The sequence below is a fragment of the Coregonus clupeaformis genome, chromosome 9 (assembly GCF_020615455.1).
Source record: "Coregonus clupeaformis isolate EN_2021a chromosome 9, ASM2061545v1, whole genome shotgun sequence".
NCBI classification, from domain to species: Eukaryota; Metazoa; Chordata; class Actinopteri; order Salmoniformes; family Salmonidae; genus Coregonus; species Coregonus clupeaformis.
In genome coordinates, this window is record NC_059200.1 from 22123324 (window position 1) to 22150560 (window position 27237).

At 43.5% G+C, this 27237-nt stretch overlaps 1 protein-coding gene across 3 annotated transcripts in view; it reads right to left on the reverse strand.

Moving 5' to 3' along the window:
• The window catches only part of LOC121573460 (rab GTPase-activating protein 1), a 145384-nt gene that overhangs the window by 112870 nt on the left and 5277 nt on the right, over nt 1–27237 (reverse strand). The window contains exons 2-7 of one of the 3 annotated variants that reach the window (XM_041885468.1): nt 22708–22915; nt 12488–12517; nt 11297–11609; nt 10551–10764; nt 8124–8298; nt 2751–2908 (exon numbers count right to left, since the gene is read on the reverse strand). In XM_041885468.1, coding sequence (XP_041741402.1) covers nt 2751–2908; nt 8124–8298; nt 10551–10764; nt 11297–11609; nt 12488–12517; nt 22708–22863 — 1046 coding nt within the window. In that variant the 5' untranslated portion in view covers nt 22864–22915. The remainder of the gene's footprint in view (nt 1–2750; nt 2909–8123; nt 8299–10550; nt 10765–11296; nt 11610–12487; nt 12518–22707; nt 22916–27237) is intronic. The other 2 variants (XM_041885470.1, XM_041885469.1) reach the window with 2 other exon arrangements.

Sequence of the window (27237 nt, forward strand, 5' to 3'; positions counted from 1 at the left end):
GTGGCATGGCGGGGTCCAGAACAACACACTACCACCCGATGGGGAACGGTCAAGTGGAACGAATGAACAGAACATTGTTGCAAATGCTAAAGACACTAACTGAGACACAAAAGTCAAACTGGAAGGAGTCTCTAAACAAACTGGTTTATGCCTATAACTGCACCCGTTCGAAGTGACTGGCTATTCACCATTTTATCTTCTGTTTGGGAGATCACCCAGGCTTCCAGTTGATATGTTCTTTGGATTGTGCACAGAGGCAGGTTCCAGTAACCAGCGAGACTACGTGGAGAACTGGAAACGAGGAATGGAAGAAGCATACGCCATTGCAAATGAAAATGCTCAGAAAGCTGCTGAAAGAAGTAAGAAGTACTATGACACTAAAGTTAGGAGTTCAGTGCTACAGCCTGGCGAGCGAGTTCTGATTAAAAACCTGACACCAAGAGGAGGACCAGGCAAACTCCGTAACTATTGGGAAGATCAAATTCACACAGTAGTGAGACAAATGGGTTCAGACCTGCCGATTTATGAGTTGAGACCAGAAAAGGGTAGGGGACGCTCCCGGGTCCTGCACAGAAACCTGCTCATGTCCTGTGACCACTTACCTTTTGAGAGACAACCAGAAATGACTAAAGATGACAAAAGTAAGAAAAAGAGACATCAGCCTGGATCACAGCCTCTAGATTCTGATGAAGACAGCGGGGATGAATATGACCTTCATCATGAGCCGCTACAGGTCCCCACATCTCCTACAGTACCTGAGAGGTATGCTGAACCAGCGAGAGAGTCGGAAAACAGGCCCCCACCAGTGAAACAGACAGTTGCGGTGCCAGTTCCTGATACGCTACCAGCACAGCCTCTTGTTGAAAATCAGCTGGAGGAGAAAACAACAGTTAAAGAACTGCCTGCTGAGGAGATGAACTTGCCTGCTGAAAATGTGCCTGATGATCGTCCACTAAGTGCCTTTCCTTCATTAACTGCTGCTGCTGAACCTGAGGAACCAGCTTACCAGCTGCCACAAAGAGAGAGACACCCTCCAAGACGTATCACCTATGATCAGCTTGGTATCCCTTCCTGCTACAGTATCCAGCCACAGCCACAGTTGTTCCCTGTCTACCCTGCACCAGGACTGGTTCCATGGCTGCCATCACTACAGGGATATTACCTTCCAGCCACCCTACATGTATGGACTTCAGCAAACTTGAGGCCACAGACAGAGTTGACATGTTTGACCATGGACTACTGACTGATTTCACAGACTTTCACGAGACAATTAGCAGACTATGCATATAGATCATTAAAACTGATGGACTGTTGACAATAGTATGAGAAAAGACTGCTTATGGACTGTTTATACAGCTGGTCAACAGATATGGACTGTGAATATAACTTCTTGGTTCTATTTGAACTGTGAACTTTGACCTCTGCTCAAGGACTATCTTACAGAAGAGGATTTTCTACGTCCAGTGCTTATAGACTGTTTAAGAAGACACTGTTGGTAATGTTGGGACAACATTTATTTTGTCGGGGAGAGTGTGACAGGTTAAAGGACATATTCATAGCCTGTTATACACTAAAGTATTAGTAAGTTCATGGTATGTAAGGATCTTAAAATATCTAAGGTTAAAAAGATCATGCATCCAGTACTAGTTCATAGAGATTAATAAAATTCATAAATGTGTTAAAATCCGTCAAGTGTAAAAGGGTAAATATTGTAAGAGGAATGTGTAAACGTTATATTGACTACTTTATTTTGTGGTGCCTAATTTAAGGGTAAAAGTGTTAATCTGTGATCTACTAAATGCTCTTAATCTATGAGTCTGAGATCGATTGCTCTGGTCTCCACCCAACTTTCTGGGGAAATCGCGGTCTTTTTTCCTCATTATACTAAAGTTTTCAGTGAGGAAACAACTGCATCACTCTCGTGATTATTTCTCCCCTTTTTCAGGTACGTTATTGATATAAAACGAGTTAATTTGAATGTAATAACTTGCTAACATGTCAAGAGAGTTTAAGGTATGTGTTAGTAACATCTTGAGTAAGTTAGAGTTAAGTTGAAGAGAGTTATTAGGTGCGTGTGTGAGTGAAATCTGCTTGGTTGCAGCGAAGATTAGCTTCAGTACTGAGAGTAGCTGCCATTTTATGCTAATTGTGAATGAGCATGTGCGCTGTTAATAATATTTTGGGGTTATTTGTATAATGTGTTTGAATACTTTGTTGACATGGTTGATAAATGTAGTTATGGGTTACTGAGCTAAAGCTACTTTGTGTTTGACAGTTATATTGAAACATTTGTATATGTTTTAGTGAATTACAGTTTATGCTGTTGTGACTTGAATAAGCTTTGTACCCTACAAAACTCTGGTTCCTGTAGATCTGTTGTTCTGTAAAATGTGGTATTTTTGTAAAAGCTCTTTATACTAAAGTTTTCAGTGAGGAAACAACTGCATCACTCTCGTGATTATTTCTCCCCTTTTTCAGGGCGTAACACTAACACATTGATAACATACAGTAGATCGCATGTTCTAACACATTGATAACATACAGTAGATAGCATGTTCGAACACATTGATAATATACAGTAGATAGCATGTTCTAACACATTGATAACATACAGTAGATAGCATGCTCTAACACATTGATAACATACAGTAGATACCATACCACACCTAGAGACTAGGGACAATTACACTAGTGTACAGATTGATAAGATAGATAACATGTTCCTCTAACATGGTTGTGATGCACCATACCTAAAGGTCCCTTTCCCATCATCCTCCTTAATCTCTAGACTGACGGTGAAGGTGAAGACGTGGCTGTCTGGCGTCAGGAGCGGAGCCAAGCCCGAGAGGAGCGTCTTCTTGGCGGACCGCCTAAAGGCCGTGGCGAAGCTGTACAGTATCCTGCTGACCTGTGGAGTTCTCACACACACACACACACACACACACACACACACACACACACACACACACACACACACACACACACACGGATTGAAGATCAGCGACATACACGTACACACACCATTAGCGTCCTTGAGAGCTTTTCAGTTATTGGGAGACATGATACAGTATCATTCTAGACAGGGCTCTGTTTACTGGGAGACATGATACAGTATCATTCTAGACAGGGCTCTGTTTACTGGGAGACATGATACAGTATCATTCTAGACAGGGCTCTGTTTACTGAGTGTCAGCTGAGCTGAATTCTCTGTCTCATGTTAGGTGATCCCTATAGGGTTATCTCCCGCTCCCCTGTAGAGAAACTAATGACCCTTACACCGGTTGAGCCACACAGCTCTGCCTCTCTTCTTACACTACGTAACATGTCTGGTTTCAGCTCATACTCACCAGTGTCCAGAGACACACACACACAGAGACACTCAGAACATACACACTTATAGAAGATCGCAGTGTCACACGGACACACACAAACACACACTTCTAGGAGGAGATCAATGTGAATATTGTGCGTGCCCGAATAAAACAGGTGTTGACCATCAAGGCACTAGACCATAAATGCAATCCTCATCTGGAATCATGCCAAGCTAACATTCTACATGGAAATTCTACTTTGATGGGAATTTATTGGAAACATTTGGGAAGCCTGAAAAGTTATGAGGTCTCACTAGTAGGACCCATAAAGTATTCAGACCCCTTGACTTTTTCCACTTTTTGTTACGTTACAGCCTTAATCTAAAATTGATTTAAAAAATACAAATCCTCATCAATCTACACACAATACCCCATAATGACAAAGCAAAAACAGGTTTTTAAACATTTTTGCAAATTAATTGAATTGTTTTACATTTTTAATAAATGTGCAAAGATTTCTAAAAACCTGTTTTGGCTTTGTCATTATGGGGTATTGTGTGTAGATTGATGAGGATTTGTTTTTATTTAATCCATTTTAGAATAAGGCTGTAAAGTAACAAAATGTGGAAAAAGGGTCTAAATACTTTCCGAATGCACTGTACTTCATGTACAACGCAAAAGCCCAAACAATGCACGCAGAGAATAATTAGGACTATACCCGCTAGTTATCAAAATCCAGAAAAGAGCTGTTAAATTCTATAATCACCTAAAGGGAAGCGATGCCCACACATTCCTCCACAAAACCCTCACCTACAGAGACATGAACCTGGAGAAGAGTCCCCTCAGTCAGCTGTTTGAGGGCTCTGTGGGGTCTGTTTGTGTTTGTGAACAGAGCCCCAGGCCAGAAACACATTTAGACCCAACCAAATTATGAGAAAGCAAAAAGGTAACCATTTGACGCACTGGAAAGAATCAACCAAAAAACAGAATACATTGGAATGCTATCTGGCCCTAAACAGAGAGTACACAGTGGTAGAATACCTGACCACTGTGACTGACCCCAAATTAAGAAAATCCTTGCCTATGTACAGACTCAGTGAGCATAGCCTTGCTATTAAGAGAGGTTGCCATAGGCAGACCTGGCTCTCAAGAGAAGACAGGCTATGTGCCCACTGCCCACAAAATGAGGTGGAAACTGAGCTGCACTTCCTCCGGCCAAATGTATGACCACTTTAGAGACACATATTTCCCACAGATTACACAGACCCACAAAGAATTTGAAAACAAATAAAACATTGATAAACTCCCATATCTGTTAGGCGAAATACCGCAGTGTGCAATCACAGCAGCAAGATTTGTGGCCTGTTGCCATGAGAAAAGGGCAACCATTGGAACACAAAACAACATTGTAAATACAACCTACATTTATCTGTTTACCATTTTCCCTTTCATACTTCAACTACTTGCACATCATTACAACACTGTACATAGCCAATAATATAACATTTGAAATGTCTATATTATTTTAAAACTTTTGTGAGTGTAATGTTTACTAATGTTTCCCTTCTGTTTATTGTCTATTCTAAGCCCTTTGAATTGATTTGAATTGAGAGAGGTAGAGAGAGAGAGAGGTAGAGAGAGAGAGGTAGAGAGAGAGGTAGAGAGCGAGAGAGAGAGAGAGGTAGAGAGAGAGCGGTAGAGAGAGAGCGGTAGAGAGAGAGCGGTAGAGAGAGAGCGAGAGAGAGAATCTGAAGTCAAATTAATCCGAAGTCAAATGTCTACTGTTTCCTGATTATCTGGTGCTTGTCACCAACCAAGGAGGGCCTACAGCAGCACCTAGATCCTCTGCACAGATTCTGTCAGACCTGGGCCCTGACAGTAAATCTCAGTAAGACAAAAATAATGGTGTTCCAAAAAAGGTCCATTGCCAGGACCACAAATACAAATTCCACCTAGACACCGTTGCCCTAGAGCACACAAAAAACTATACATACCTCGGCCTAAACATCAGCGCCACAGGTAACTTACACAAAGCTGTGAACGATCTGAGAGACAAGGCAAGAAGGACCTTCTATGCCATCAAAAGGAACATAAAATTCGACATACCAATTAGGACCTGGCTAAAAATACTTGAATCAGTTATAGAACCCATTGCTCTTTATGGTTCTGAGGTCTGGGGTCCGCTCACCAACCAAGAATTCACAAAATGGGACGAACACCAAATTGAGACTGCATGCAGAATTCTGCAAAAAATATCCTCAGTGTACAACGAAAAACACCAAATAATGCATGCAGAGCAGAATTAGGTCGATACCCGCTAATTATCAAAATCCAGAAAAGAGCCGTTAAATTCTATAACCACTTAAAATGAAGCGATTCCCAAACCTTCCATAACAAAGCCATTACCTACAGAGAGATGAACTTGGAGAAGAGTCCCCTAAGTAAGCTGGTCCTGGGGCTCTGTTCACAAACACAAACAGACCCCACAGAGCCCCAGGACAACAACACAATTAGACCCAACCAAATCATGAAAAAAAAAAAGAGAATTACTTGACACATTGGAAAGAATTTACAAACAAACAGAGCAAACTAGAATGCTATTTGGCCCTAAACAGAGAGTACACAGTAGCAGAATACCTGACCTCAAACTTAAGGAAAGCTTTGACTATGTACAAACTCAGTGAGCATAGCCTTGCTATTGAGAAGGGCAGCTGTAGGCAGACCTGGCTCTCAAGAGAAGACAGGCTATGTGCACACTGCCCACAAAATGAGGTGGAAACTGAGCTGCACTTCCTAACCTCCTGCCAAATGTATGTTCACATTAGAGACACATATTTCCCTCAGATTACACAGACCCACAAAGAATTTGAAAACAAATCCAATTTGGATCAACTCCCATATCTATTGGGTGAAATACCACAGTGTGCCATCACAGCAGCAAGATTTGTGACCTGTTGCCACAAGAAAAGGGCAACCAGTGAAGAACAAACAACATTGTAAATACAACCCATATTTATGTTTATTTATTTTCCCATTTGTCCTTTAACTATTTGCACATTGTTACAACACTGTATATATACACATAATATGACATTATAATGTCTTTATTCTTTTGGAACTTCTGAGTGTAATGTTTACTGTTCATATTTATTGTTTATTTCACTTGTTTACTATCTACTTCACTTGCTTTGGCAATGTTAACATACGTTTCCCTTGCCAATAAAGCCCTTAAATTAAATTAAATTAAATTGAATTGAGAGAGAGAGAGAGAGAGAGAGAGAGAGAGAGAGAGAGAGAGAGAGAGAGAGAGAGAGAGAGAGAGAGAGAGAGAGAGAGAGAGAGAGAGAGAGAGAGAGAGAGAGAGAGAGAGAGAGAGAGAGAGAGAGAGAGAGAGAGAGAGAGAGAGAGAGAGAGAGAGAGAGAGAGAGAGAGAGAGAGAGAGAGAGAGAGGTAGAGAGAGAGAGGTAGAGAGAGAGGGGTAGAGAGAGGTAGAGAGAGGTAGAGAGGGAGGTAGAGGGAGAGAGAGGGGAGAGAGAGAGAGAGAGAGAGGTAGATAGAGAGAGAGCATTAGAGAGAGGTAGGCAGAGAGAGGTAGTGGGGTAGAGAGAGGTAGAGAGAGAGGTAGAGGGGTAGAGAGAGAGAGAGAGGTAGAGGGGTAGAGAGAGAGAGAGAGAGAGAGAGGGTAGAGAGAGAGAGAGAGAGAGAGAGAGAGAGGTAGATAGAGAGAGAGGTAGAGAGAGAGGTAGGGAGAGAGGTAGGGAGAGAGAGAGGTAGTGAGAGAGGTAGGGAGAGAGAGAGGTAGAGGGGTAGAGAGAGGTAGAGCGAGAGGTAGGCAGAGAGAGGTAGAGAGAGGTAGTGAGAGAGGTAGAGGGGTAGAGAGAGGTAGAGAGAGAGGTAGAGGGGTAGAGAGAGGTAGAGAGAGAGGTAGAGGGGTAGAGAGAGGTAGAGGGGTAGAGAGAGGTAGAGGGGTAGAGAGAGGTAGAGGGGTAGAGAGAGGGTAGGTAGAGAGAGAGGGATAGAGAGAGGTAGAGAGAGAGGTAGGGAGAGAGAGGTAGTGGGGTAGAGAGAGGTAGAGAGAGAGGTAGAGGGGTAGAGAGAGGTAGAGAGAGAGGTAGAGGGGTAGAGAGAGGTAGAGAGAGAGGTAGAGGGGTAGAGAGAGGTAGAGGGTTAGAGAGAGGTAGAGAGAGAGGTAGGGAGAGAGAGGTAGAGCGAGAGGTAGGCAGAGAGAGGTAGAGGGGTAGAGAGAGGTAGAGAGAGAGGTAGGGAGAGAGAGGTAGTGGGGTAGAGAGAGGGGTAGGGAGAGAGAGGTAGAGGGGTAGAGAGAGAGGGGTAGAGAGAGCGGGGTAGAGGGGGTAGAGAGAGGTAGAGAGAGAGGTAGAGGGGTAGAGAGAGAGGGGTAGAGGGGTAGAGAGAGAGGTAGTGATGGTAGAGAGAGGAAGAGAGGGGTAAACAGCTCACACAGGAAGAGATATTTCATCTCAACATGAAAGTTTGGGCATTGTGTGTGGGCAGCATGAGAGAAGTGTGCTGTCAGATTGAAGAATCTGGTACAGTGAAAAAGGGTACTGCAGTTCAAGATTTACAATGCAGTCAAATGTGTGTGGAACTGTAGTGTGGCGAAGGAAGACCCAGGCAACATGGAGCTAAACAACTCAGTCACTGGAAGTGAATGACTTGCCACTGGGCTTTTGTAAAGTGTATGTCCAAGTGCTGATGTCTCAGTCTGTCACCATCCCCGAATCTCTGTGTGTGTGAGTGTGAGTGTGAGTGTGTGTGTGTGTGTGTGTGTGTGTGTGTAGTGCAGGTCCTCACCGCCTCTTGGATCTCACAGCGGAAGACATGTATATGGAAGATCTCTGCGTTGTAGTGGCTCTCTGTGAAGGCGAAGCAGTCACTCTCTGGCGTGCCGTCATGACCACGCACACAGAACAGTATCTTGTAGATGGGGTAGCTGGCTATCTCTGTGCTTGTCTGGGGGTCCAGCAACCTGCAGAAAAACAGTCTGGTAAGGTTATGGCTGTTATGGTCCAAAGTTAATTGGTAAAGGTAAAATATAGACTATATAGAGACTATATACAGATTATATTCAGATTATATACAGCCTATATAGAGACTACATACAGACTACATACAGCCTATATAGAGACTACATACAGACTACATACAGCCTATATAGAGACTACATACAGATTATATGCAGCCTATATGCAGACTATATACCCAAGTCACAGTCTGTTCACTCTGCAACCGCATGGCAAGCGGTACCGGAGCGCCAAATCTGGGACCAAAAGGTTCCTGAACAGCTTCAACCTCAAAGCCATAAGACTGCTGAACAGTTCATTAAATGGCTACCCGGACTTTCTGCTTTTCACCCCCCACCTATATGTACATAGTACTTCAATCAATCAATCAATCAATTAATCACCTAACCAAACCTACATGTACAGTGAGGGAAAAAAGTATTTGATCCCCTGCAGATTTTGTACGTTTTCCCACTGACAAAGACATGATCAGTCTATAATTTTAATGGTAGATTTATTTGAACAGTGAGAGACAGAATAACAACAAAAAAATCCAGAAAAACGCAAAAATGTTATAAATTGATTTGCATTTTAATGAAGGAAATATGTATTTGACCCCTCTGCAAAACATGACTTAGTACTTGGTGGCAAAACCCTTGTTGGCAATCACAGAGGTCAGAAGTTTCTTGTAGTTGGCCACCAGGTTTACACACATCTCAGGAGGGATTTTGTCCCACTCCTCTTTGCAGATCTTCTCCAAGTCATTAAGGTTTCGAGGCTGACGTTTGGCAACTCGAACCTTCAGCTCCCTCCACAGATTTTCTATGGGATTAAGGTCTGGAGACTGGCTAGGCCACTCCAGGACCTTAATGTGATTCTTCTTAAGCCACTCCTTTGTTGCCTTGCCCGTGTGTTTTGGGTCATTGTCATGCTGGAATACCCATCCACGACCCATTTTCAATGCCCTGGCTGAGGGAAGGAGGTTCTCACCCAAGATTTGACGGTACATGGCCTCGTCCATCGTCCCTTTGATGCAGTGAAGTTGTCCTGTCCCCTTAGCAGAAAAACACCCCCAAAGCATAATGTTTCCACCTCCATGTTTGACGGTGGGGATAGTGTTCTTGGGGTCTTAGGCAGCATTTCTCCTCCTCCAAACACGGCGAGTTGAGTTGATGCCAAAGAGCTCAATTTTGGTCTCATCTGACCACAACACTTTCACCCAGTTCTCCTCTGTATCATTCAGATGTTCATTGGCAAACTTCAGACGGGCCTGTATATGTGCTTTCTTGAGCAGGGGGACCTTGCGGGCGCTGCAGGATTTCAGTCCTTCACGGCGTAGTGTGTTACCAATTGTTTTCTTGGTGACTAAGGTCCCAGCTGCCTTGAGATCATTGACAAGATCCTCCCGTGTAGTTCTGGGCTGATTCCTCACCGTTCTCATGATCATTGCAACTCCATGAGGTGAGATCTTGCATGGAGCCCCAGGCCGAGGGAGATTGACAATTATTTTGTGTTTCTTCCATTTGCGAATAATCGCACCAACTGTTGTCACCTTCTCACCAAGCTGCTTGGCGATGGTCTTGTAGCCCATTCCAGCCTTGTGTAGGTCTACAATCTTGTCCCTGACATCCTTGGAGAGCTCTTTGGTCTTGGCAGAGAGTTTGGAATCTGATTGAGTGATTGCTTCTGTGGACAGGTGTCTTTTATACAGGTAACAAACTGAGATTAGGAGCACTCCCTTTAAGAGTGTGCTCCTAATCGCAGCTCGTTACCTTTATAAAAGACACCTGGGAGCCAGAAATCTTTCTGATTGAGAGGGGGTCAAATACTTATTTCCCTCATTAAAATGAAAATCAATTTATAAAATTTTTGACATGCGTTTTTCTGGATTTTTTTGTTGTTATTCTGTCTCTCACTGATCAAATAAACCTCCCATAAAAATTATAGACTGATAATTTTTTTGTCAGTGGGCAAACGTACAAAATCAGCAGGGGATCAAATACTTTTTTCCCCTCACTGTATGTAGACTATATGCAGACTATATGCTGACTATATATAGATTATATACCGACTATATACAGACTATATATCACAGCATTACCACAATTGTGTCTCAGTCTCATGTTTGTTTGTTTAGATTTTAGGAGCCTCACACACACACACACTCTCACACACACACTAATCTCCGGTGTTGGTTTGTTTGGCAAGCAGTCCTGACCTGACGGTGCCCTCTGAGACGCCGGGCACAGACAGGGTGACGTCTAGGGGTAGCTGGCACTGCCCTCTGAGGATGGTCATCATGCGGAGAGCTTCCACCTCGCTGCGGGGCGCGTTGACCGAGGCACAGCCCAGATAGGTCAGCTTATTGAACACCACACTGTCCTCGTCTGGGATGGGCGAACAGGGACTGCACTCCGAAGATGACTCATCCCCTGTGGAAGTCAAAGGTCACACAGAGAGGGTCTAGTGAGAGAGAGAGAGACATCAGATTAACCCTGAATACAAAATCTAACCGTAGACCCTACCCCTAGGACATTGGATATACAGACTTGATATTTCCACCCAGCCAATCAGAAGACAAGATAAAGCTATTACCGAGGTTCTTACATCTATCCAATCCTCTCATATCTACAGAGGTGCCTAGGGTGTAGGGCAGGGGTGGGCAAACTACGCTCCGCGGGCTGGAGTCCATTCAATCCAGCCAGCTGGAGGTGATTATTTTGGGGTAAAAAAACACTCCAGGCTACTCTTGAATATTTACAAATAGACAGAAAACTATGTAGAAATGATAACAGACCTATATATTTTCCAATAAGAGCCCCTTTTCTGGACCGCAAATACATTTTGACAAACAAATCCGTAAAAAAAAATTGTTGAATTTCGAAACCCCGATGTGGCCCTCGAGCCAAAAACTTTGCCTACCCCTGGAGTAGGGATTAATTTGGTATCCTTGCTCTGACTCACCACGGTACGATCGTTCATTCAGCTCGCTCTCCTGTGCACCTTGTGCGGATTGGACGGGCAGAACCATCTCAACTTTTGGCGGGGTGCTGAGGGGGTCACCGAGGGGATCGCTGAGGGAATCAGGGCACAGTTGGGGCTCGGACTGGGGTGGTGCTGCTGTGGTGGGGTGGGACACATGGTGCCCCCCTTCCACCTGGTCTCCCAAGCCACCACCACTACCCCCACCGCTCAGAATCTGCTCAGCTACAGAGGGGTCCATCAGAACATCCTCCAGCTCCTTCTGCAGCTGCTGCTCACTGCCGTTCCCCACAATCTGTTGTCAAACACACACACACACGGACACAAACACACGGGGACACACACAGTCAGATGGACGGACGGACACATACAAACACACAGAGAATCCCAAAGCCAGACACAGATTGGAATTCGGTCAAAATACAAGGTTCATTATCATTCATCAAGCTACCTAAGAAACAGTTCATCAACCTCAGTAACTCTTCTCCCCCCCCCAATTAACTGAATGGCTAGGTTTAACATTTTATACTGATCTTGAGATTCTCTCCAAGTGATTGACAAGAGAATTGAGAGGGAAAAGCGACTTATCAAACAGAGGAAGCACTCGAAGTAATAGGTGATTAGATTAGTATGTGAATTAATTTAGTATTGTGAATCAATTAGATCACTGCAGGTTGGTTAACAAGTGTCTAGAAACTACTTCTGGTCTGTCTGCTTACAAATTGTAGCCTATCGAAGAGAAAGCATATTCTCACTAACTACAGGTGCCAAATTCATTGAGCTGACAGAAGCTAAGCAAAGAATGACCTTACAGTAACAGAGGGGCAAACAAACTGCAACACTAACTAGTGAAGAGTGCAAAGCATAGTCCTCAGCCTACAGCCTAACAGCACATCACACCCAGTGGCAGACAAAGCTGCAAGGGGGGCGGTACTCAGGAGGGGTTGCTAGGTGACTGACTGGGGATCTGGCCCTAAAGCCTGGGACTGATAGTTAGAACAAGAACTTGCACCAGAGCTAGCTGCTACCTCATCACAAGACAAGCTAGGGCAATCAAATCATTCAACAGCCAATCAAAAACACTTAGAGCGTCACCGAGCACAGACAGTGTCACCACATAATCACAGCACAGAGAGGGAGAAAGAGAGAAAGAGACAGAGATATAAAACTGACCTTAAAGCTGACCCCTTCCTCAGAAATCACCTGCGTAACAAACAACACATTTAGACACCCAGTGCTACATCCTTCCTCAACTACCTTGTGTGGGCTTGGGGAGAAGCGCGTGGAAGAATAGGGATGTTTGTTTTCTAATCCATTTAGCTTATTAATAGATATGGTGATGATGTGTACAGTGGAAATGTCTTCTTCTATCTCAACCCAAGGAAACTGAGTGGCCTGCCCCAGACTTGTTGGGTAAAGTCATTTCAGCAGTCCACTAGCGCCACCTGCTGGTGTCTTCAGAACACCACATCACCACAACATGGGTCTGTCAAAAGAGGCACCAAGTAAAATAAAACATTTAAGGGTAAACTAACATTAACATAAATGTTAACAAACATGATATTATTACTATATACAAAGTGCTTTCAAAAAGTATTCAGACACCTTTACTTTTTCCACATTTTGTTACGTTACAGCCTTATTCTAAAATTGATTAATTAAATGTTCTTCCTCAATCTACACACAATACCCCATATTGACAAAGTGAAAACAGGTTTTTAGAAATTTTTGCAAATGTATTACAAATAAAAAACAGAAATACCTTATTTACATAAGTATTCATACCCTTTGCTATGAGACTCGAAATTGAGCTCAGGTGCATCCTGTTTCCATTGATCATCCTTAAGAGGTTTCTACAACTTGATTGGAGTCCACCTGTGGTAAATTAAATTGATTGGACATGATTTGGAAAGGCACACACCTGTCTAGGGAGGTGAACAAGAACCCGATGGTCACGCTGACAGAGATCCAGAGTTCCTCTGTGGTCAATTTTGACAGAGCACTCCACCAATCAGGCCTTTATGGTAGAGTGGCCAGACGGAAGACACTCCTCAGTAAAAGGCACGACAGCCCACTTGGAGTTTGCCAAAAGGCACCTAAAGACTCTCAGACCATGAGAAACAAGATTCTCTGGTCTGATGAAACCAAAATTTAACTATTTGGCCTGAATGCCAAGCGTCACGTCTGGAGGAAACCTGGCACCATCCTTAAGGTGAAGCATGGTGGTGGCAGCAGCATCATGCTGTGGGGATGTTCTTCAGCGGCAGGAACTTGGAGACTAGTCAGGATCGAGGGAAAGATGAACGGAGCAAGTACAGAGAGATCCTTGATGAAAGCCTGCTCTAGAGCTCTCAGGACCTCAGACTGGGGCGATGGTTCACCTTCCAACAGGACAACGACCCTAATCACACAGCCAAGACAACGCAGGAGTGGCTTCGGGACAAGTCTCTGAATGTCTCTGAGTGGCCCAGCCAAAGCCTGGACTTTAACCCGATCGAACATCTCTGGAGAGACCTGAAAATAGCTGTGCAGCGACATTACACATCCAACCTGACAGAGCTTGAGAGGATCTGCAGAGAATGGGAAAAACTCCCCAAATACAGGTGTGCCAAGCTTGTAGCGTCATACCCAAGAAGAAGAGAGGCTGTAATAGCTGCCAAAGGTGCTTCAACAAAGTACTGAGTAAAGGGTCTGAATACTTATGTAAATGTTATATTTCCGTTTATTTTTAATACTTTTGCAAAACTGTCTAAAAACCTGTTTTTGCTTTGTCATTTTTTTTTAAATTTTTTACATTTTTAGTCATTTAGCAGACGCTCTTATCCAGAGTGACTTACATGAGCAATTAGGGTTAAGTGCCTTGCTCAAGGGCACAGACAGATTTTTCACCTAGTCGGCTCGGGGATTAGAACGCTCTTAACCACTAAGCTACCTGCCGCCCGTCATTATGGGGTATTGTGTGTAGATTGATGAGGGAATACTTTCCGAATGCACTGTATACAGTACCAGTCAAAAGTTTGGACACACCTACTCATTCAAGGGTTTTTCTTTATTTTTACTATTTTCTAAATTGTAGAATAATAGTGAAGACATCAAAACTATGAAATAACACATATGGAATCATGTAGTAACCAAAAAAGTGTTAAACAAATCAAAATAGATTTTAGATTTTTCAAAGTAGCCACCCTTTGCCTTGACAGCTTTGCACACTCTTGGCATTCTCTCAACCAGCTTCACCTGGAATGCTTTTCCAACAGTCTTGAAGGAGTTCCCACATATGCTGAGCACTTGTTGGCTGCTTTTCCTTCACTCTGCGGTCCAACACATCCCAAACTATCTCAATTGGGTTGAGGTCGGGTGATTGTGGAGGCCAGATCATCTGATGCAGCACTCCATCACTCTCCTTGGTCATATAGCCCTTACACAGCCTGGAGGTGTGTTCGGTCATTTTCCTGTTGAAAAACAAATGATAGTCCAACTAAGCACAAACCAGATGGGATGGCGTATCGCTGCAGAATGCTGTGGTAGCCATGCTGGTTAAGTGTGCTTGAATTCTAAATAAATCACTGACAGTGTCACCGGCAAAGCACCCCCACACCATCACACCTCCTCCTCCATGCTTCACGGTGGGAACCACACATGCGAAGATCATCGTTAACCTACTCTGCATTTCACAAGGACACGGCGGTTGGAACCAAACATCTCAAATTTGGACTCATCAGACCAAAGGACAGATTTCCACCGGTCTAATGTCCATTGCTCGTGTTTCTTGGCCCAAGCAAGTCTCTTCTTCTTATTGGTGTCCTTTAGTAGCAGTTTCTTTGCAGCAATTCGACCATGAAGGCCTGATTCACGCAGTCTCCTCTGAACAGATGATGTTGAGATGTGTCTGTTACTTGAACTCTGTGAAGCATTTATTTGGGCTGCAATTTCTGAGGCTGGTAACTAATGAACTTATCCTCTGCACCAGAGGTAACTCTGGGTCTTCCTTTCCTGTGGCGGTCCTCATGAGAGCCAGTTTCATCATAGCGCTTGATATTTTTTGAAACTGCACTTGAAGAAACTTTCAAAGTTCTTGAAATTTTCCGGATTGACTGACCTTCATGTCTTAAAGTAATGATGGACTGTCGTTTCTCTTTGCTTATTTGAGCTGTTCTTGCCATAATATGGACTTGGTCTTTTATCTAATAGGGCCATCTTCTGTATACCAACCCGACCTTGCCACAACACAACGGACAGGCTCAAATGCATTAAGAAGGAAAGAAATTCCACAAATTAACTTTTAACAAGGCACACCTGTTAATTGAAATGCATTCCAGGTGACTACCTCATGCAGCTGGTTGAGAGAATGCCAAGAGTGTGCAAAGCTGGCATCAAGGCAAAGTGTGGCTACTCTCAAATATAAAATATATTTAGATTTGTTTAACACTTTTTTGGTTACTACATGATTCCATATGTGTTATTTCATAGTTTTGATGTCTTCACTATTATTCTACAATGTAAAAAATAGCAATAATGAAGAAAAACCCTGGAATTAGTAGGTGTGTCCAAACCTTTGACTGGTACTGTATATTTTATAAACATTAGGCGATAAATACACAGAAGACTGCCAGAATGACTTGTGATCACTGGGATGTGACCTACAGCCTGATAACCTGTACAGTAAGTGTTTGTTAGCATGGAGAGTGAGACAGAGAGAGTGGGAAAGAGACACAGGGACAAAGACAGAAAGGAGAGAGAGAGAGAGAGAGAGAGAGAGAGGGAGAGAGAAAGATGAAAATCTTAAATGGACAATAATTCCCTCACCCAGCCCAGGCAACCTGACACCATAGAGACACACAGGAGTGACGAAGAAGCTCCATCCATCCTCCTGAATCTCTGCCCTCAGCAGCTTCCTCCATAGACATACATAGAGTACAGTGTATTCATGTTTATTTACAGTACATCATTGGCTTCCTCTCCTCTTAATGGATGCGCTGTACTGACACTGAATATAGGCTAATGAAAATGTACTGAAGGCTAGCTTTCCCTTAGACAGTTGCTTAAATGGTACAGACCCACATGGACAGTAGGGCTGGCACAATTACTGTATAACCGTGTAACCGACGGTTATGGATAAAGACCGTCATGAAAATAAAATAACTGTCATAAACCCCCCCCCAAAAAAAAACAATTCTCTAACCATTCCCCCCCAAATAAACTGCTGACTGAAGACGGGACAGCCACGCATTTGTACGGTTGAGTCCGTTTCTGCGATAACATGGACTCGTAACAGTGTGATGAAACTTTGTTGCCCCTTGCTGAAACAAGCAAGGTGTTGTAGCAAACGATGAATAGAATGGGCTTGGAACCTCTAACCCTGGCAATTTGACTGGTAAACTCATAGGTACACTCACAATGGCTGCCTGGTATTGTGATGCAATCATTTCCATGGTAATGTAGAATTTTCATTCAAATTATTTTAAATGATGTGGCTCATGCAATGGAATGTATTTTTTGTAATGTCAGTTGAGTTGAATCAACAAATCACAGCACATATGGATGGGTACCCTTCCTGCTTTGCTCATATGGGTACACTCACAATGGCTGCCAGTCCACCCATTATGCCATTATTGATTTGAACGGTGTGATGTCACGAGAGGCTGTGTCCTGGAGGGACGTTACATCCCCCTGAGGTGGCTGCAAACCCAGACAGCTATGGCTCCATCTGCTGGTATGGTCGGGAACTCCACCCCTCTATGGCCAATCTTCCCACGCAGCTGGAACAAATGAGGAGCTGATGAGCTGAAGGTTTGGGAAGGGAAGAGACACACTGAGGGAGTGTGTGGGGGGTGAAGAGACACAGTCTCCAACCTGGGCTCTCTGGAGGACAAGAGTGCTGCACGTCCACTTCCATGAGGAATATAAGGATTTGGAGATACTTACCTTTGGGAAATACTCACCTTTGGATATATGCACCTGTGGAAATACGTGAGAGACATTTGGAAGGACTTTTTGCTGGGTTGGCCACTAGCTGCAACGTGGACTACAGTAAGGCTGGGGAAAAGTTATCTGAGCGAGTGAGAATTATGATTTTGGATGTGGAAGAGACATCCCTGAACTGTTAACCCTTAAAGAGCCACAAGAGAACAGAATTTTGTTATATTTTCGTTAATTTCCCAAGACCTATAATAAAATCCTTGTTTTGTTTGAACCTTGTCTCCTTGCACTACTTGAGCAATCCCGCTGAAAGCTGTGTAGCCTCTCGTGACGTCACAACGGGGACGCCCGTTCTAGTCATTCTATTTCTAATGGCAGCACATGCAGTCAGGAGCGGAGGAAAGGAGAACATGTGCGGCGAAAAAATATTTGTTATTTAATTTTTGCTATTCAAGCGGTTATTACGGAGGCCGCAGTCATCCAAAATTCCATGACCGTCACAGCCCTAATAAACAGTAGGCCTATATCCACAACAAACAAATGGGAGGACAAATATTGAAGTCTTAACAGAGGAGGTAGCCTAGTTGTAGTTGGTGAGGATAAGTTAATAAGGGCAAAGCATGGAATGGGTTTCTCAGATGATTAGCTAAAGTATGAGAGTGAGTGAGTGCGTGCATTGGAAGGGGAATGAGAGCTTTAGTCAAATAGGGTGATTTGACACTGAATTCCATGGTAGTTTAACATCAGTGGTCGGAGAAGGCAGACGTTTCTGCTACTGATAGTGTGATGCTGCATTGATGCGGTTACAGTTACATTTCAATCAGTCACTGATTGAGGCCTTGATATTCAGGTGAGTTGACTATCAAGACAGAATGTTCCACACACCTGTCCCAATTCGCTCCCCATCCCTTCCCCTTGGCTTTAACCCTTTTTTTGTTTGCACTTTGCAGATCTGCAAGGGGTAGGACCGGCCTAAGCAATATAGTTAGGCTTACTTCAAATCAAATCAAATTTTATTGGTTGCGTATACTGATTTGCAGATGTTATCGCAGGTGCAGCGAAATGCTTGTGTTTCTAGCTCCAACAGTGCCGTAATACCTAGCTCCAACAGTGCAGTAACACCTAGCTAAATGCTTTGTTTCTAGCTCCAACAGTGCGGTAACACCTAGCTAAATGCTTGTGTTTCTAGCTCCAACAGTGCGGTAACACCTAGCTAAATGCTTGTGTTTCTAGCTCCAACAGTGCAGTAACACCTAGCTAAATGCTTGTGTTTCTAGCTCAAACAGTGCAGTAACACCTAGCTAAATGCTTGTGTTTCTAGCTCCAACAGTGCAGTAATAACTAGCTAAATGCTTGTGTTTCTAGCTCCAACAAGGCAGCAACACCTAGCTAAATGCTTGTGTTTCTAGCTCCAACAGTGCAGTAATACCTAGCTCCAACAATGCAGTAACACCTAGCTAAATGCTTGTGTTTCTAGCTCCAACAGTGCAGTAACACCTAGCTAAATGCTTGTGTTTCTAGCTCCAACAGTGCAGTAACACCTAGCTAAATGCTTGTGTTTCTAGCTCCAACAGCGCAGTAATACCTAGCTAAATGCTTGTGTTTCTAGCTCCAACAGTGCAGTAATACCTAGCTAAATGCTTGTGTTTCTAGCTCCAACAGTGCAATAATACCTAGCTCCAACAGTGCAGTAACACCTAGCTAAATGCTTGTTTCTAGCTCCAACAGTGCAGTAACACCTAGCTAAATGCTTGTGTTTCTAGCTCCAACAGTGCAGTAATACCTAGCTCCAACAATGCAGTAACACCTAGCTAAATGCTTGTGTTTCTAGCTCCAACAGTGCAGTAACACCTAGCTAAATGTTTGTGTTTCTAGCTCCAACAGTGCAGTAACACCTAGCTAAATGCTTGTGTTTCTAGCTCCAACCGTGCAGTAACACCTAGCTAAATGCTTGTGTTTCTAGCTCCAACAGTGCAGTAACACCTAGCTAAATGCTTGTGTTTCTAGCTCCAACAGTGCAGTAACACCTAGCTAAATGCTTGTGTTTCTAGCTCCAACAGCGCAGTAATACCTAGCTAAATGCTTGTGTTTCTAGCTCCAACAGTGCAGTAATACATAGCTAAATGCTTGTGTTTCTAGCTCCAACAGTGCAATAATACCTAGCTCCAACAGTGCAGTAACACCTAGCTAAATGCTTGTGTTTCTAGCTCCAACAGTGCAGTAACACCTAGCTAAATGCTTGTGTTTCTAGCTCCAACAGTGCAGTAATACCTAGCTAAATGCTTGTGTTTCTAGCTCCAACAGTGCAATAATACCTAGCTCCAACAGTGCAGTAACACCTAGCTAAATGCTTGTGTTTCTAGCTCCAACAGTGCAGTAACACCTAGCTAAATGCTTGTGTTTCTAGCTCCAACAGTGCAGTAACACCTAGCTAAATGCTTGTGTTTCTAGCTCCAACAGTGCAGTAACACCTAGCTAAATGCTTGTGTTTCTAGCTCCAACAGTGCAGTAACACCTAGCTAAATGCTTGTGTTTCTAGCTCCAACAGTGCAGTAACACCTAGCTAAATGCTTGTGTTTCTAGCTCCAACAGTGCAGTAACACCTAGCTAAATGCTTGTGTTTCTAGCTCCAACAGTGCAGTAACACCTAGCTAAATGCTTGTGTTTCTAGCTCCAACAGTGCAGTAACACCTAGCTAAATGCTTGTGTTTCTAGCTCCAACAGTGCAGTAACACCTAGCTAAATGCTTGTGTTTCTAGCTCCAACAGTGCAGTAACACCTAGCTAAATGCTTGTGTTTCTAGCTCCAACAGTGCAGTAACACCTAGCTAAATGCTTGTGTTTCTAGCTCCAACAGTGCAGTAGCAGCTAGCTAAATGCTTGTGTTTCTAGCTCCAACAGTGCAGTAGCACCTAGCTAAATGCTTGTGTTTCTAGCTCCAACAGTGCAGTAACACCTAGCTAAATGCTTGTGTTTCTAGCTCCAACAGTGCAGTAACACCTAGCTAAATGCTTGTGTTTCTAGCTCCAACAGTGCAGTAACACCTAGCTAAATGCTTGTGTTTCTAGCTCCAACAGTGCAGTAACACCTAGCTAAATGCTTGTGTTTCTAGCTCCAACAGTGCAGTAACACCTAGCTAAATGCTTGTGTTTCTAGCTCCAACAGTGCAGTAACACCTAGCTAAATGCTTGTGTTTCTAGCTCCAACAGTGCAGTAACACCTAGCTAAATGCTTGTGTTTCTAGCTCCAACAGTGCAGTAATACCTAGCTAAATGCTTGTGTTTCTAGCTCCAACAGTGCAGTAACACCTAGCTAAATGCTTGTGTTTCTAGCTCCAACAGTGCAGTAATACCTAGCAATAAAAAAACAATACATACATAATCAAGAAAAAATAAAAAGAGGAAAAAGTTATTTAGGAGGAGCCATGACTAGAATACAGTATCTACATATAACGTGGTGGAAACAGTATGTAAACATTATTAAAGTGACCAGTGTTCAATGTGTTCAGGGCAGCAGTCACTAAGGTGCAGGGTGGAGTACCGGGTGGTTCCCATCTAGAACTGGAGAGCCCTGCGGTTGCGGACAGTGCTATTTCCGTACCAGGCGGTGTACAGCCTGACATGATGTCCTCAATGGTGTGTCTGTAGTAGCTCGTGAGGGTCTTAGGGACCAAGACACATTTCTTCAGCCTCCTGAGGTTGAAGAGGCGCTTCTTCACCACGCCGTCTGTGTGAAGTGACCATTTCAGGTTGTCAGTGATGTGCATGCTGTGGAACTTGTGGAATAATCTCCAAAACTCTCAAATTGGATGATTTGGTGCCTTTAGGGCAATTCAGATGGCTCATTGAAGACCATTCAGATGGCTCACTGAAGACCATTCAGATGGCTCATTGAAGACCATTCAGATGGCTCACTGAAGACCATTCAGATGGCTCATTGAAGACCATTCAGATGGCTCATTGAGGACCATTCAGATGGCTCATTGAGGACCATTCAGATGGCTCATTGAGGACCATTCAGATGGCTCATTGAGGACCATTCAGATGGCTCACTGAAGACCATTCAGATGGCTCACTGAAGACCATTCAGATGGCTCATTGAGGACCATTCAGATGGCTCACTGAAGACCATTCAGATGGCTCATTGAGGACCATTCAGATGGCTCACTGAGGACCATTCAGATGGCTCATTGAGGACCATTCAGATGGCTCATTGAAGACCATTCAGATGGCTCACTGAAGACCATTCAGATGGCTCACTGAAGACCATTCAGATGGCTCATTGAGGATCATTCAGATGGCTCACTGAGGACCATTCAGATGGCTCATTGAGGACCATTCAGATGGCTCACTGAAGACCATTCAGATGGCTCATTGAGGACCATTCAGATGGCTCACTGAAGACCATTCAGATGGCTCATTGAGGACCATTCAGATGGCTCACTGAAGACCATTCAGATGGCTCATTGAGGACCATTCAGATGGCTCACTGAAGACCATTCAGATGGCTCATTGAGGACCATTCAGATGGCTCACTGAGGACCATTCAGATGGCTCATTGAGGACCATTCAGATGGCTCACTGAAGACCATTCAGATGGCTCACTGAAGACCATTCAGATGGCTCATTGAGGACCATTCAGATGGCTCACTGAAGACCATTCAGATGGCTCACTGAGGACCATTCAGATGGCTCATTGAGGACCATTTCACTGAAGAATGTGTTTGTTTTCTATGTTTATGTCTCTGTTTAGCTTTTCATAGTTTTCTTTCTTTATTTTACCCTTATTTTACCAGGTAAGTTGACTGAGAACATATTCTCATTTACAGCAACAACCTGGGGAATAGTTACAGGGGAAAGGAGCGGGAATTAATGAGCCAAATGGAAGCTGGGGATGATCAGGTGGCCATGACGGTATAAGGGAATTTAGCATGGTCAATGGGGTTAACACCCCTACTCTTACGATAAGTGCCATTGGATCTTTAAATTACCACAGAGAGTCAGGACACCCGTTTAACGTCCCATCCGAAAGACGGCACCCTACACAGGGCAATGTCCCCGACCACTTAAAGTGTATTGATGTGTATATTTTTGTGCATATTTGTGTAATTACAGGGCTCATCTGTCAAAGAGACCTTGGTATCAGCATGACTCCCTGTCAAAATAAAGGTTACATTAAAAAAACTCCATCACTGCATTGCTTAGGCCTACACCTACCCAGGAACTTCAGATCTGCAGTGCAAACATCACAGGGTTAGGTAGGGGCTTAGGGCCTGGTCCTAGATCTGTTTGTCTACTCCATTTGTCATTGTCAAGCCAAGCAATGTTTGGCATGACAATTTCCATAAGGAGTTGTCAAGAGAGCAGCAACAGACTGGCACCCAGGCTATAGGTGAAAGGGAAGGGCGTGAGTGAATTGGGACCAGGCATGTTAGGATTCTGTCCACTCACCCAGGCACTCTTTCTTTTGTCTTACCTTCAGTCCTGTCTTTTCGTCATCGCTACCGTTATTAATGGAGGAGCCTGGGGTGTCGTCCCCCAGCCGCGACACCAGCACAAAGTCCTCACTGTTCAGGGTGGACACTGAGTCGGACGACACGCTAACTTTCCCCACCGAGGCCTTGTCATCCATGACAGCTAAACCAAGCCAGACGCATGAATGGAGGAGAAATGAGTTAAATCACCTAGAAAGGAAACGGAAAAACAAAAATAAAAGTAATGATGAAATGAGGCTGATATTGTGAAGAGCATTTATTATTTAACCCATAGTAACCTCAAGAAAACCGGTAGGGGAAATATCAAGAACTCCTACAGGGAGCATAGAGGCTGAGCTTGTGCAGTTACACATAAGCACCTGAGGGTGGCAACAGTGAGCTAGTTATTCTGTTGATATAAGAGGAAAAGGACAGAGTTTGAGAGAGAGAGAGAGAGAGAGAGAGAGAGAGAGAGAGAGAGAGAGAGAGAAGGATAAAGGTAGAAAGAAGAAAGTGGAGGAGAAATGGAGAAAGAAAGCAGAGAGAGGGAAGAAAATATGAAGATCCCATCCATATTTTTCATTGAAAGTTGTGTCATTCATTTCAGTAAAGTAGAATATAAAACTTGTCATCTGCAAAGTAAGAGAATGCAAGGTAAAGTTTTACCCATGGTGATGCAAAATCAAGTGTCATTCAATACAACGCCAATGTGTGGATGGACATGAGGGAGCTGACCTGGGATATGGGCGGGGCAAACCTCTAGGTACACTTGTCAGAAACATCCCCTCCATCACCCTAAGGCTGTTAAAGAGATTCTCTGGTACTTTTGTATATTTTTTAGCCACTAGTTCTGAAAGTAGTGCTCACGAGCCAAAAGTGGTCACCGAAAATTGCTTACTATGTCACATATGTGCAGATACACTACCAATCAAAAGTTTGGACACACCTACTCATTCAAGGCATTTCTTTATTTTTTCAAAAAAAAATTACATTGTATAATAATGGTAAAGACATCAAAACTATGAAATAACATATATGGAATCATGTAGTAACCAAAAAAGTGTTAAACAAATCAAAATATATTTTATATTTGAGATTCTTCAAAGTAGCCACCCTTTGCCTTGATGAACGCTTTGCACACTCTTGGCATTCTCTCAACCAGCTTCATGAGGTAGTCACCTGGAATGCATTTCAATTAACAGGTGTGCCTTGTTAAAAGTTCATTTGTGGAATTTCTTTCCTTCTTAATGCGTTTGAGCCAGTCAGTTGTGTTGTGACAAGGTGGGGGTGTATACAGAAAATAGCCCTATTTGGTAAAAGACCAAGTCCATATTATGGCAAGAACAGCTCAAATAAGCAAAGAGAAAAGACAGTCCATCATTCCTTTAAGACATGAAGGTCAGTCAATCTGGAAAATGTCAAGAACTTTGAACGTTTCTTCAAGTGCAGCTGCAAAAACCATCAAGCGCTATGATGAAACTGGCTCTCGTGAGGACCACCACAGGAATGGAAGACCCAGAGTTACCTCTGCTGCAGAAGATAAGTTACCAGCCTCAGAAATTGCAGCACAAATAAATGCTTCAGAGTTCAAGTCACAGACACATCTCAACATCAACTGTTCAGAGGAGACTGTGTGAATCAGGCCTTCATGGTCGAATTGCTGCAAAGAAACCACTACTAAAGGACGCCAATAATAAGAAGAGACCTGCTTGGGCCAAGAAACATGAGCAATGGACATTAGACCGGTGGAAATGTGTCCTTTGTTCTGGAGTCCAAATTGGAGATTTTTGGTTCCAACCGCCGTGTCTTTGTGAGACGCGGTGTGGGTGAACGGATGATCTCTGCATGTGTAGTTCCCACCGTAAAGCATGGAGGAGGAGGTATTATGGTGTGGGGGTGCTTTGCTGGTGACACTGTCTGTAATATATTTAGAATTCAAGGCACAGTTAACCAGCATGGCTACCTCAGCATTCTGCAGCGATAAGCCATCCCATCTGGTTTGGGCTTAGTGGAACTATCATTTGTTTTTCAACAGGACAATGACCCAACACACCTCCAGGCTGTGTAAGGGCTATTTTACCAAGACGGAGAATGATGGAGTGCTGCATCAGATGACCTGGCCTCCACAATCCCCCGACCTCAACCCAATTGAGATGGTTTGGGATGAGTCGGATGGCAGAGTGAAGGAAAAGCAGCCAACAAGTGCTCAGCATAGTTGGGAACTCCTTCAAGACTGTTGGAAAAGCATTCCAGGTGAAGCTGGTTGAGAGAATTCCAAGAGTGTGCAAAGCTGTCATCAAGGCAAAGGGTGGCTATTTGAAGAATCTTAAATATAAAATCTATTTTGATTTGTTTAACACTTTTTTGGTTACTACATGATTCCATATGTGTTATTTCAACGTTTTGATGTCTTCACTATTATTCTACAATGTAGAAAATAGTGGTCCTCTGTAGCTCAACTGGTAGAGCACGGCGCTTGAAACGCCAAGGTAGTGGGTTCGAGCCCCGGGACCACCCATACACAAAAATGTATGCATGCATGACTGTAAGTCGCTTTGGATAAAAGCGTCTGCTAAATGGCATATTATTATTATTATATTATTATAAAAACAAAGAAAAACCCTTGAATGAGTAGGTGTGTCCAAACTTTGGACTGTAGTGTATGTGCACTACTTCACTGCTCTGTCTCAAGTGTGCATCTTGCAAGCTGTCACTCAAATGGCGAGGGGCTGAATGTCATTGGCTGGAACTCGAATGTCTAGGGGGCTGGCCCACATGGGGGGAAATGTAGGGAAAATGGTGACGCACAGCTTCCAGTAAACAGGCTCTTTCAAGCTGTGAATTTTGTGGCTAATTGAGTTAAGACAGTAATTCTGCTCATACATTATGCATGTATGAACTACACATTGACACATCCAGCCCAAAAAAAAAAAAAACGTACTTGTCGCCAAAGTTCCGGAGCATGTCTTTAATGCATAAATTGGTCTACATCATCTCCATGGCAATATTCAAATGAGAACAAACTCAGCCTATTATAGGCTTACTGTACACATTAACTATTCTTTGGTTCCCCTTCATCTCAATGCAGGACTGCTCTAAAGTAGCGGTACTCTGTAATACTATATGAGAAGGTCCTTCACACTAATTTCCTAGGAGGCAAAGGTCCGGATAGATATTTTCATTTATCAGCGTAGTAACAAACCCCCACCTCGAGACATATGCGAACCCAAACTCTTTAAACTGGGGTGTATTCATTACATCTTGAGTATGGCTGCTCTACAGCTTTGCCATGCATCCCCCTGGGGCAGTTCACATGATCCCACTGACACCCCATCACAACAGGGCTGCATAACTAGGCTATGTGACTGTAATACCTAGGCTAACCAATACAAATCTTGACTCCCCAGTGAACTGAACCACCATTTTGATTCCTCTGAGTCTGGTAGCTAATGAAGGCCTTGTGATGTTTGAAAGGAGCCTTTTCTCACAAAGCCTGCCAGGTTACCATGGCTGCTGATTTCTCAAGCAGGAAGAGTGGAGAGGGGAGGAGATAAAGATAGAGAGATGCCAGGTCCACGTACAGGAAGAGGAGAACGGAGGGAAACAGAGAAGGGAGGTGCCAGTGTGTGTAACAGGAAGAAAAACGCAACAGAAGGTTTTGTCGGAGGGTCAAGAACCGTACAGCAAGCTATATTTGGATCCTTCCCAACAATGGAGGAATAAGAGGAACAAACATGGGAGCAGCTCACACAAAGGCAACGGCTAGGCTAGGTGCTTTAGAGGATGTAAATAACACACTCAAATTCAACAGGGGGCAATTCCATGGTAACAGAGTGACACTGAGACTTTCAAATGTATGTCAAATAAAAAACAATGATTGCAAAGTTAAACAAACCATATAACTCTATGCACAAGGACTACTTTTAACAATTTCCACAAAAAAACACATTTACTTGAAGAACAGTGCAGATGCAAAGTCTTCTAACCTAAATGACAGCACAAAACATCATTCTGAATTCAACAGGTGACTTGTAAGAAATACATGAAAGCAGAGCATGGTTGGGGGTTTTATTCTGAGCTGTTGAGACTCCTTTCTTGAGTTTAGCTAAATTTGATGCAGCTTTGACTTTCTAGGAGAGCTAGGGAGCTGGTCGTATGGCATACTATGACCCATCATGTCACAGGACCTCGATTTTAACCTTTATTTTAAGCCTTTCCAGAAATGACAATTAGACCAAAAATTAAAGCAATTGTCTGAGGATGGTGCTGGACCATCTGATATCAAAAGAAAAGGGGTTTGTCACAGGTCATTTGACATGATTGTCCAAAACACAGGGCTCAAGGCATAACCACCACTAACCAACCACATTGTTACATAATAGACACTGACAACATTGCCTTCAAAATGAACACAAACAAAGTGGCTCAGTGCGAGAGGTGCCTAATTATTTTCAATTCACAAACACTGACACAGAGATGCCAAAGATTTTAATAACTAACCCAAGATAGACCAGAGCTTGTCGTTTCCAATG